Here is a 12,680-nt window from a genome sequence, read left to right on the forward strand (position 1 = left end):
TGAAGGCTTTAAATGCCTGCTGGCAGCTACTCACACACCAAATGGTAGCCACCATGACCAGGTAACTGGATGGACTTAATAATCACATAAATGATGAAGGCAGTACAGCTGGCTACTTGACCACTCAACTAGTGTAGACAGCACATCTGTCATTTTCAGGCCTGATTCCATCAATGGAGGCAACCTAGAATTAATACTGTACTGGTTAGCCATTTTCTTAGCCCACTGAGAGTGTGAGTGAAAGAGTATAACCATTAAAATAAAAACCAAATGAAGAACAGCCTTGAAAATTCCTGAAGCGGACAAAATGACTTTACCGATACAAACAAAGAGTAATTTAGCTTATTTTGAAGGACCATCTTGACCTGGGTCATTCCTTGTTTATGACTATGGAAATCATAACAAAACTTTTAATGTTTACAAAAATTGATCTGAGACATTAACCACTGACCAATCCCCTGTCATCTAAGCTGCTTCAAAACAATAGACTCCTGATCTTCATGTCATGTTTTGTTGGAGTGTTCCAGGTTTGTGAACTCTCTTTTTGGTGTGAGCACAATGCACTCTTACTTCTTACATTAGTGACTCACTGCCTTTGCTTCTGTTATTTGTGGAATTTTGAGAAGTGTGTAGAGCTATTCAAAAATCACTGAAATAGCAGATAAAGAATGGGCAGGAAATAGAAAAGGAAAGTTGAGATTGAGCCACATACAGTAATATAGGAAAGTGTTCTTTTGTGACCAAACATGTATACAGGTATGTATATGCATATATATTTATGCAAGCATATTCTTGGTAGAGAAATAAGGAATGATTTTACTAGCAATGAGGATTAAGAATACCTCCCACTTGCAGAGAGGGAAGCTTCATAAGTGGTGAGGCAGGTCTATAGGTCTATCTCTCTATCTCCCCCTTCCCTTTAATATAGCAGAACTGCCCCCTTGGGAATAGAGTTCCAAACCTGCTGACAGCACTATGGGCCCTGAGGTATATTAATGTCAACTGAATCCCGGAAAGAAAGAAAAGAAGAGAGGAAGAAAGAAAGAGAGAAAGAGGGAGAGAGAGAGAGAAAGGCAAAAAGAAAATAAGTGCTGGAGAGGACGTGGAGGAAATGGACTCTGTGCACTCTTGGTAGGATTATAAATGAGTACAGAGACTATGTGAAAGAGAATGGTAGAGCCTCAAATATTAAAAATAAAATTATCATATACCCAGAAATCTATCTCCAAGTACATATTTAAAAGAAATGAAATCCATATAGCAAAGGGACTTCTGCATTACCTCATTCATGACAGCATTATTCACTAGAGTCAAGAGATGTAGACCATTAATGAATGAATGCATGAGGCTTGAGCTCACACATGGGTGGACACACACACACACACACACAAACACAAACACACACACACACACACACACACACGGTATTATTCACTCATGAGAAAGGAAACTGCCATCTGTGATAATATGGATTGATCTTGAAGGCATTATGCTAAGTTCTTCTTCTTCTAGCGTTTGCCCTTCTTCCATAGCCAGTCAACAGCGTCAGGTTGAGCCTGATGTAAAGTTTCGAGACCTCCTTTGAATCTGGAGAGGTGGCAGTCGTTGACTATGTGGGTCATAGTCTGTCTGTAGCCGCAGGGGCAGTTCGGGTCGTCTCTGGATCCCCAGCGATGGAACATAGCGGCGCACCGGCCATGGCCTGTTCGATAGCGATTGAGGAGGGCCCAATCATAACGTGCTAGGTCAAAGCCGGGTTTACACTTGCAGGGGTCTGTGATGAGGTGTTTGTTCTTTACCTCAGCTGACTGCCAACTCTGTTTCCAAGAGTCTGGAACAGAGAAGTTCAGTGTAGGCGTAGGGGACCAGATTGGGTGAAGAGACGTCAAGCGTTGGACAGGGTGGGCGAAGATATCCGCGTATATTGGCAGGTCCGGTCGAGCGTAGACGTGGGAAATGAACTTAGATGATGCTGCATCCCGACGAATATCTGGCGGGGCGATGTTGCTAAAAACTGGCAGCCATGGAACCGGGGTGGAATGGATGGTTCCAGAAATTATCCTCATGGAGGAATATAATTTGGAATCGACCAAGTGGACATGGGGGCTACGGAACCATACTGGGGCACAGTATTCTGCAGTGGAATAGCATAATGCCAGAGAGGATGATCGTAGTGTGGAAGCGCTTGCGCCCCATGAGGAGCTGGCCAGTCTTGCAATGATGTTATTCCTCGCGCCCACCTTTGCTGCAGTTTTTATGAGATGTTCGTGAAATGACAGAGTGCGATCGAGAGTAACGCCAAGATAGACTGGCTGGGCTTCATGCCGGATTCTCGTATCGCCGAGCTGCACATGAAGCTCACGCGAGGCCGAGGCATGGTGTAGATGGAAAACAGATGATACCGTTTTTGCAGTGCTAGGGATTAGTCGCCATTTTTTACAGTAATCAGATATCAGAGACATGTCTTTCATGAGTGTTTCCTCAAGGATGTCGAACTTTGATGCCTGAGTTGCACAGCAGATGTCATCGGCGTAGATGAACTTCCTTGAAGAAGTTTCTGGGAGGTCATTGATGTAAATATTAAATAGTGTAGGAGCCAGAAAAGAGCTAAGTAAAATAGTACAAAGGAGAAAGACAAGAGCTGTATGATTATCACTGGCAAATGGAATCCCAAAATGCCCAACTCATAAAAGGAGGGAGTAGAGTATGGTGACCAGGGTCTGGAGGTATGTGGTTAGGGAGCTGTTGAATAAAGAGTGCAAATTTAATAGATTCTGAGCTTCCAATACACACACCACAGCTAGGGATAGCTCTGGGACTCTTTACAAGACACATATCCCCTTAAGCTTCCACCCTCATACTAAAGCACAGGCTGTGCTCAGTGAGTGGAAAGATTATTTCACTGCAGGTATAATTCCCGTGTTTACAGATTAGTAGAGAAAAACAATCACATCAACAGCTACAGAAAAAGCTGCTGACAGAGAATCAACACACGTTCCTGGTAGAAACAGAGCAGAGAATGGTCAGAAGGGAATTTCCCTTTTCTCAAGTTGGCAGCAAACAGACCAAAATGTGAAATGTTCGAAGCATTCTTGTCAGAGACAAGTCACAGAAATAGGCTCTGTCCCCTCCACTATTCCAAATGGCACCCAAGCAGATGGTTAGAACAAAACATAGGAGATCTTTGTATGTCAGAGAAAGAATTAATGCTTGATATTGTGGCATGACCACTGACTGAGCACAATTCAAGGGATGGGCCCATGGAATAGTAAAAGAATGAATGACTTCAGAGAAAGCATGAGTGGAAAGTTCCCATCTTGAACTCAGGAGCCTTGCAGTGCACAAGCAATGTCTGCTTCGAACTTGTACTGGAAGAATATTTCTTACATAATTCTTTTTGTATAGCTAACTGAGTAGATAGAGTAAGAGTAGTGAAGTAAAGGGTAGGAGAGGAGGGTTTTTAGGCCTAAGTAATCAATATATGCTTAGAGACTTTAGGATGTCTTTCTTAGGCCATTCTACTAGAATGTCAAGCTTCTTCAGTCTAAATATAATCTTGGAGGTATATAATTGCTACTTGATTGTGGATACATATACATATGTACCTAGTACCTTAGGCCCTAGCCTGTAGCCAGTATCTATAACTTTGTTAGAGAATGTGCTGTCGGAAATGGAACTAGATAGTCCCATGTGTTAAAGATTTCACCAGATTAGATCCCACTAGAGGCAGGGGGGTGCCAGCCAACAGTGGACATGCAAACAGAACACATCGCAAGCAACACAAGTGAACCCAACGTGATGATAAAAACAGAAGGTCTCACAAGCAGAATCCAGAAGCATACCAACACAGTAGATTACAGATCTCACCAGATTAGAGGCATTGGGAAATTGACAGCTCAGGCTTAGCATCTCTGGATACAACCCATAGTAACAAGTCAGCAGCAACACAACATGGTATGGTGGCACTGGTAGCACTGACTTATTTGAGCTCAACAGAGGCAGTATAAGGGTAAGGTATCAGAAGAAAATACCAAGAAATATGAGCACAGGTTCCAAGACTATCATAAAGAGAATGGGAAGAGTTCCTTGTAATCTTAGAGTTTAAAATAGCAATAGTTAATTATTATTATAAACAAGTTAGTTGGGAGCTTGTTTTTCTTTGAAAATGCCATGGTTAGGATTTACTATAATATACGTGATCTCACTATGCTTTATAACATTTAAGGATGTCTATTTACAACAGCATCTTAGATACTGACAAGGCCAAATGGTTTTGATCTATCTGGCCTAAGGTTGCAGATAACTAGGATATTAAAATATACATATATATCTATTATATATAATACATATTATATATATATATATATATATATATATATATATCTGCTTAAAGCATTTAAGCCCAGTGTTAGAATTTGATTATTTTACAAATCTGAGACATTAAGTACTTAGGCTAAAGAAGCTATGTAGACTCAGAGCTATGATCTAAGCAGAAGATTGGAAGTATTAAATCTGTTTTTCACCCCTGACATACTAAATCAATAGTTATTTATAAGATTATAAGCTCATAGGAGTATAATTTCATATCATTTCTGTCACCAAAGGTCTGTGCCCCACCCCCACCTTTTATAATCTCTTCTGACAGAGTGTCAACATTATTATTACCCCTTGATAAGCTTCAGAAGAAACACTATACAACGGGGCCAAGAGTTATACTGTCAAAAACTGTATATCAAGTAAAGGAAAATTATTGTTCCTATGACAACCTTTGTTTGAATCATTAAACAAGTAAATGCAGAAAAACTTGAGGCTAACTAGACCTCACTAGAATCCTGAGGTCTATTCCCTCCCTAACTTGAGGCAAGATCCCATAAACCTAATACTGGTCTGGATATAACAAAGGACACTCAGTGCTTTAAGACTAGGAGAAAGCCCAAGTTTCTCAGATAAAGAAGTGACCACAAAAGCTGGATAAGGGCAAGAGACTGGCTCACTTAACAATGGCCTCTTTAGCCACTATCAGGCCATCCCATCACCCAGGATCCTAGATAATGTGGGCCTAGACTTCTGATAGATCCCGCTCTCTACCATCACTGGTCATACTTATTGGGAATGTCACAATAAGCCCTTTTGTAGGCTTCTTCAGGACTGTCCCCTCACTATGAAGTAGCAATGGTAGGGACTGCCTCAGTCTATGAAGAGACACTGGGTCATATTACCCTGCCATTTGAGGAAGACTAACTCTGAAATGTGCACAGCCTAGAATGGCCCCATTCGTGATTATGAACTGTGACATCAGACTGACAGAGACTCAGAGGTTGTACTAGCTCCTGTCCTAAATATGAATAGACATGAGCCCTGGATTACATCAGTCCCACTAGGGAAAGAGAGAGACAGGCTGGGAGTATAGATCGACCTGTCAATGCCTATGTTCAGTGGGGAAGCAATTACAGAAGCCAGACCTTCCACCTTCTGCATCCCACAATGACCTTGGGTCCATGCTCCCAGAGGGTTAAAGAATAGGAAATCTATCAGGGGAGGGGATGGGATATGGAGATCTGGTGGTGGGCATTGTGTGGAGTTGTACCCCTCTTATCCTGTGGTTTAGTCAATGTTTCCAGTTTATAAATAAAAAATTAAAAAATGCATAAGCTCCTGGGAACATTCCTAAAATAAACTTCCTAGCTTCCTCCTACCCTAAGATTCCTACTTTCATCTGCTCTATTCCTACTTTATGGTTCCTGTTTATTAAACATTTTGTATTGTTTTACATCTTACTACATTTCAGCCACCAAGTTGCAGACACTACTAGGATTCCATCCTGACCTCCCTGGGCAAATGACCTCACTAGTGTGCCCTGAGATCTCACTTTTCCAGAGGCCTATCCCACTAGGAAAAGATAGAAACAGGCTGGGGGTATGGACTGACCTGCCAAGAACCATTGTCGGGAAATTGTGAGGATGTGGTTGAGCTTGGCAGGGCTTGACTTGAGGGGACATCCATCCTCTCCCTGCCTCACAAACCACCCTGCATTCCTGATACTATGGCTCATCCTTTTATTATCTACATATCAATGTTCTGCTTTTTCTAACAAATGACTTAAGGTCTCCACCCTATTCCCCGACCCATTCTGCTCATTTAACATATTCCTTTTCTACCCTCAAGACCACAGGGTATTGTTAATTCTACCAGTTGAACCCCTAGCAACAGTTGCTACGGAAGCCTCTACCATTTCCAGCTTTCTCCACCCCTTTCCTAACCATGTATGGTATTGTTAAGCCACTTCTGTTTCTGTCTTGTCTCTTCCGTGTCCGGAGCAGGAGGAGGGCAGGCGTGCAGACTGGGAGGCTGACTCTGACCATTGCAGTTTGCGCCACATGGCTTAACCAGGTGTGCTACCGCCGACTCTGGGGTGTTCCAGTGAATAAAGTTTTGTATTGCTTTGCTGCCACGAGCCTAGTTCCTGGGTCATCTCTCCCTCTCGTGACGCTAGCCCGACAATCCATGTTCAGCGGAGAAGCAATTACAGAAGCCAGACCCTCTACCTTCTGCACTCCATAAAGAATTTTGGTTCGTACTCCTAGATAGGGATAAAGAATAGGAAAGCTTCCAGTGGAAGGGGTGGGACACAGAACTCTGGTGGTGGGAACTGTGTGGAATTATACCCCTTAAAATCATGTAAATCAATATTAAATCACTAATGAAAAGTAAGGAAATTGTACTGGAAAATGGTCACACTCACAATGCACCAAAACATAAAGGTTGGCTAACAACACTCTACCAAGTCTTTGTGGAGGTGATTATGCATTTCACTGGCCGATTGAGGTTAAAGAACTCCTAGGGTAGCAGAGCAGTGTGCTACATCCACTGGGTGTGTATGGGAGGGTGTCCTCAGAATGTCTGCTCTTGGGAAAGTTCTTTGGACTGGTGCTTGAGTCCATTATTTGGTGAGCTCCATAAATCTGCTTCCTTGAAGTCTCCCTGTCAATATGAGTATCATTCCTGGGCTTCTGGCTTCTACTGCCACCATCAGCCCCGGTAAACCACAGAAGGTGAATGAAGGATCTATAGAACAGAAGCAGAGGGCCCCTTGGGGAATATGAATGTGAAGTGGTGCTCAAGTGTGAATGCTCAGTGGGAACTTGGGGAGCAGGGTGTGTAGCTGAGCCCCAGAGTGAGTCAGACAGAACAGGGCTGATGCTCTCCCAAGACTCGGGGAGACAGAAAAAAATATTTGTGACATTGAGGACGAAAAACCAAACTTCCATGCCCCGGTCTGCTGTGGTCTCCCTAAATCATGCTGCTTTCCAATCCCATTCAAAGTGATAAGTGTGCCAAGTCATGCCGACTGGTGGTGTGACACTGTTCAAGGTCACACCTTGCTTCTTTCTGTCTGAGCCTACACGGCTGCTCTAGGTGAGACGGGTTCCCAGCGGTTTCCAGTATGGGACTCACTAGGACCCATTCTCTGCAGGGGCCTCACTGAGCCAGGAGGGGAACCTCCCTTCCAGCACTAATTCAAGGCTCCAAGAGCCAGGATCAGGATACCGACTAGAGGATACCGACTAGAGGATCCACCCTCCCCGGGAAATGGGGAATTTAACTTGAAATTTGCTGACAATTCTGGGGCCCCTGGCAGGGCTTTCAAGATGAGGGTTCCCCTAATTTTCAACTATTATGTGTGGGGTCTCAGAATAATAAGAATGGTGGCCAGAAAGAGATGAATTTAAGAGAAGAGGCAGGGGCAGGGGTGGACCTAGGGCTGCCCTTGTTCCGGAGTTCCGGAGTTCCAGGTCACATTAATCCTCATCAAACTTCTCTTTTTATTGGACAGAGGGGTGCTTAATCAGATTGGCAGATAGAGGGGGCCTCCAGAGCTGCGGAAGTCAAGGTAAGGAGCCTTGGGGGGGGGGTGAAGAAACTCCATGTCAGAATAGAGGGCCTATCAGACCCACTCTGCCCCTGCCATCGTCCTGAGGAGGCCCCAGAAAGTCTGGCCCAATAGGGAGAGGACGTCTCTGGGAGTCAAGGCTTTGGTCAGAATGGGTTGGGTTCACGTCACAAAGGGGCAGGGGTGGGGCCTGTTGGTGACTAGGGTAACTGAGGGGACTGTGGCTCAGAAGAGAAAGGCACCCTTGGTGTGAAGACAGGCTAACCTCACGGCAGTAGTGCCAACTGTTGAAGTTCTTAACTTCGCTTAGACTGCTGGAGGAACGGTATTCTGAGCTAAATTGTGAGACATCTGGCCAGTGTACCGAAACCAGTCTCGCCCTGATTTGAAGGTAAGGACCCTGAGCGACAGATGAGGGCATCGTGAACCCCAGAATAGAGGTGGCTCCCACGGAAGCCTGTGCCTGCTGCTAGGCATAGAACTATTCAAGAGTAGCTTTCCACCAGAGATGTTATGTCCAATAGCTGATAGGAGGGCATTCAGACTGAGACCTACAGTGGGCTGGCACTGGGACTGCCATGAATCAAGGTGTGGAGATTGGGGTAATAAGGATATCACTGAGAAAACCCAGATGGAGCTGTACTATGGGAAAGAGAGGGGGAGGGGGGAAAGGGTGGGAAGGGGCGGGGTGAGGTGGGGGAACAGGGGAGGTGGGAGGGGGTGTGAGGGGGGATGGGGGAGAAGGGACGGGGGAGGTGTGAGGGGTGGGAGGTTGTGAGGGGGTAGGGAGGTTGGAGGTGGGAGGGTGGGAGGGGGATGAGGGGAGGTCGGGGGATGGTGGGAGGGGCCAGGAAGTTGGAGGTGGGAGGGTCTGAGAGGTGGGTGGAAGGGGGGACGGGGTAGGACGGGGAGGGAGGGGAGGTGGGAGGGGGAGGGGAGACAGGGGAGAGGGGAAGGGGAGGTTGGAGGGGAGGGAGGGGAGGTGGGAAGAGGTGGGAGGGGGAGGGAGGGGAGGCAGGGGGAGGGGAGGTGGGAGGGGGAAAGAGGGGGTGGAAGGGGGAGGCAGGGGAGGGGAGGTGGGAGGGGGAGGGAGTGGGAGGGGAGGTGGGAGGGGAAGGGTGGTGGGAGAGGAGGGAGTGGGAGGGTAGGTGGGAGGAGGTGGGAGGGGAAGGGAGTGGGAAGGGAAGTAGGAGGAGGGAGGGGAGGAGGGAGGGGAGGTGGGAGGGGGAGGTGGAAGGAGGTGGGAGTGGGAGGTGGGAAGGGGTGGAAGTGGGAGGTGGTGGGAGGGGGGAGTGGCGGTGGGAGGGGGAGTTAGGGGAGAGGAGGCTGGAGGGGTTGGGAGGGGAGGTGGGAGGAGGTGGGGGAGAGAGGGAGGGGAGGGTTGGGGAGATGGGGGGAGGTGGGGGGGAGGTGGGAGGGGGAGGGAGGGGAGGTGGGAGGAGGTGGGAGGGGGAGGGAGGGGTTGGTAGGGGGAAAGGAGATGGGAGGGTGTGGGTGGGGGAGGGGAGGTGGGAGGAGGGTGGGAGGGGTAGGTAGGGGAGAGGAGGCTGGAGGGGTTGGGAGGGGAGGTGGGAGGAGGTAGGGGAGGGAGGGGAGGGTTGGGGAGGTGGGGCGGTGGGAGGGGAGGTGGGGGGTGGGAGGGGAGGTGGGGGGTGGGAGGGGTTGCGAGCGGAGGGTGGTGGGAGGGGGGTGGGAGGGCTAGGTGGGAGGGGTGGGAGGGGAGGTGGGGAGGGGGAGGGAGGGGAGGTGGGAGGAGATGGGAGGGGGAGGGAGGGGTTGATAGGGGGAAGGGAGATGGGAGGGTGTGGGTGGGGGAGGGGAGGTGGGAGGAGGGTGGGAGTGGGGGTAGGAGGGGGGTGGGAGGGGGGTGGGAGGGGAGGTGGGGGAGGGAGGGGAGGTGGGGGAGGGAGGGGAGGGGTAGGTGGGAGGGGGAGGGAGGTGGGAGGGGGAGGGAGGGGAGGTGGGGGAGGGAGGGGAGGGGTAGGAGGGAGGTGGGAGGAGATGGGAGGGGGAGGGAGGGGTTGGTAGGGGGAAGGGAGATGGGAGAGTGTGGGTGGGGGAGGGGAGGTGGGAGGAGGGTGGGAGTGGGGGTAGGAAGGGGGTGGGAGGGGGGTGGGAGGGGAGGTGGGGGAGGGAGGGGAGGGGTAGGAGGGAGGTGGGAGGGAGGTGGGAGGGGGAGGGAGGGGGAGGGAAGGGGAGGTGGGAGGGGAGGTTGAGGGGGTGGGAGGGGTAGATAGGGGATAGGAGGCAGGAGGGGTTGGGAGGGGAGGTGGCAGGGGAGGTGGGAGGGGGTGGGAGGGGTTGATAGGGGAGGGGAGGCGGGAGGGGTTGGGAGGGGTTGATAGGGGAGGGGAGGGGAGGGGAGGCAGGAGGGGTTGGGAGGGGGACGTGGGAGGGGGACGTGGGAGGGGAGGAGGTGGGAGGGGAGGGAGGGGATGTTGGAGGGGGAGGGAGGGGCTGGTAGGCGGAAGGGAGATGGGAGGGTGTGGGTGGGGGAAGGGAGGAAGGTGGGACGGTGTGGGCGGTGGAGGTGGGAGGCTGGGAGTTGGGGTAGGCGCCCATGCTCAGAGAAATTGGCGCGTTCTGTGAGTTTTGCCTCAGCCTACAGAGGGAAGGGACCCAGGGGACAGGACACTGAGTGAGGCCCAGGAGTGCTGCCTCACCCTGCTGGCTCGGTGGCCCAGGGCTGTATTTCTGTGCTCCTGAGCTGCCTCCACCTTTCACCTCTTTTTGTCTCTCAGCTGCCCACTCCCCAATCACAGTCTGAGACACGAATCCACCTGTCACCTAGCCAAGGAGGACAACACGACAGGAGTACAGGTGAGGTAAGGTGCCTGGCTTGAAGGAGCCCCGAGGGACCCCCACAGTACCCTGCCCTGCTCTTCTGCCAGCCTCAGAAGCTTAAGTGGTGGTGACTTCATGCCGAGGCCCCACTTCCCCCCTTCTTTGAGTTTCTCCGGGGACATGTGCCCAGAGCACACCGTCCTGTGTGGCCCCAGGCACCCCAAAAGAGTAAGGCACTTTTGCCACAGCCCCCAAGGGTGTGCTTCTCGGCTGACGATCTACACTCCCTGTCTCCCACCACCTCAGCCCGAGGCCCACCAGCCACCTTTGCCCACAGGCTTGCCAGCTGCCCGTGGAGTCACCATGCCTGGAAACCTGAACCACCATCGAGCTGTGAGTGGCACCCAGTCCTTCGGTGAGGGGACTGGTGATGATTGTTCGTCATCGTCCTCCTCTAGCTCCTCTCAGTCTTGGCCCTCCCCATGCTTCTCCTCCACCACCTCTTCCTCCTGCTACCCCCTCACCTCCAGCACCCCAGAAGATGAGTTGTCAGAGGACGACGTAGGTAGCCTCTCCTCAAGTCCTGAATCTGCCAGCTTCTACGTCACCTGGGAGAACAGCCATCCCTCAGGGGAGGCTGCCGAAGAACAGGATGAGGATGAGGATGAGGGCCCCAGCACCTCATGGCAGGCCCAGTTAAGCTGTCGGGCCCCGCCCAGAAGTACATCACACGATAAGGTGTCAGATATGGTAGCCTTTTTGCTGCAGAAATACCGCTGTAAGGAGCACACGTCCAAAGCCGAGATGCTGAGTCGGGTCCTGCAAGGGGAGCAGGAGCACTTTGCCAACACCTTCAGGCAGGCATCTGCGTGCATGCAGCTGGTGTTTGGAGTAGATGTTCAAGAGCTAGAACCAGACAGTAACATCTTTACTCTGGTCAACACCCTGGGCCTCACGCTGGATTCCACAGACAGCCTCCCCAAGATGGGCATTCTTGTGCTCGTCCTGAGCGTCATCTACATGGAGGGAGAGAGGGCCTCAGAAGAGGAGGTCTGGGATGCTCTGCGTGTGATGGGAGTCTACTCGGGTCAGAAACATGACATCTACGGGGAGCCCAGGGAGCTGTTGACTAGAGTATGGGTGCAGGAGCGTTATTTACAGTACGAGCAGGCCGCGGGCAGCTGGCCTCCCCGCTATGACTTCCTGTGGGGCTCTAGGGCCCACATGGAGACCAACAAGCTGAAAATTCTCCAATTCCTGGCTAATATTAATGAGAGTGATCCCAGAGCTTTCCCTTTATGGTATGAAAAGGCCTTGAAAGAACGACAGGATCAAAGCCAGGACAAAGTAGATGAGCTGCCTAGCACGGTCGGAGCAAGTCCTGGAGTGCCTTCCAGAAGCCTCAGCCCCAAGTGAAATCTGGGGCAGGTCCCTCCACTATGATGACAAGCTTAAGGAGTGGAGGGCCAGACTGGGGCGAGGGCAGGAACCACAATGAAGAACATCTTTGTCTTCCTCTTCAGTGGGGTGACTTCTCCACTCAATATCATTTTGGCATCTGAAGCACTGTGACGTCTACAAGGAGGTTTACTAGCTTCCAGCTCACCTACAGCACCCCAGAGGATGACAGAGCTTACAAACTTTGCTGGCCACGCTGTCACTGGGTGCTCTGTAAGGCATCGGAAAAACCTCCTCATGCTTTCTACTCTACATAAGATAATGTGCCTTTGGAAGAGGAATCTATACTTATGTGAAAGGTCCCAGCAGTAAAACCAAAAAATCAAATAGCTCCTCAATTCTCTTGTCATTTTTCAGGGGATGGGACGGGGGCAACTTTGTTCCTTGCCTTATCCAAAAAAGTAAAAGCATTGGGATAGTAATCAGTGCAGCTCCTGTCCACTAGCTCCTCAGTTCTCTTGTCATTTTCCAGGGGGTGGGGGACAACTTTATTCCTTATCCAAAAAAGTAAAATCAGTGGGATAGTAATCAGTGCAGCTCCTGTCCA

At 50.1% G+C, this 12,680-nt stretch overlaps 1 protein-coding gene across 2 annotated transcripts; it reads left to right on the top strand.

Moving 5' to 3' along the window:
• The first annotated feature begins 8,147 nt into the window (after window positions 1–8,147).
• LOC103120098 (melanoma-associated antigen 10) lies at window positions 8,148–12,462 on the top strand. 2 transcript variants are annotated; one of them, XM_007530467.2, is made up of 3 exons: window positions 8,148–8,282; window positions 10,633–10,716; window positions 11,013–12,462. In XM_007530467.2, exon 3 carries the CDS (start codon window positions 11,039–11,041, stop codon window positions 12,089–12,091), a length of 1,053 nt encoding a protein of 350 aa, XP_007530529.2. In that variant the 5' UTR covers window positions 8,148–8,282; window positions 10,633–10,716; window positions 11,013–11,038; the 3' UTR covers window positions 12,092–12,462. The 2 variants fall into 2 exon arrangements, with proteins under 2 accessions (XP_007530529.2, XP_060038580.1); XM_060182597.1 differs by having other exon boundaries at window positions 10,633–10,711.
• Window positions 12,463–12,680: the final 218 nt, after the last annotated feature.

The sequence above is a fragment of the Erinaceus europaeus genome, chromosome X (genome assembly GCF_950295315.1).
Source record: "Erinaceus europaeus chromosome X, mEriEur2.1, whole genome shotgun sequence".
In the NCBI taxonomy this organism is placed as follows: Eukaryota; Metazoa; Chordata; class Mammalia; order Eulipotyphla; family Erinaceidae; genus Erinaceus; species Erinaceus europaeus.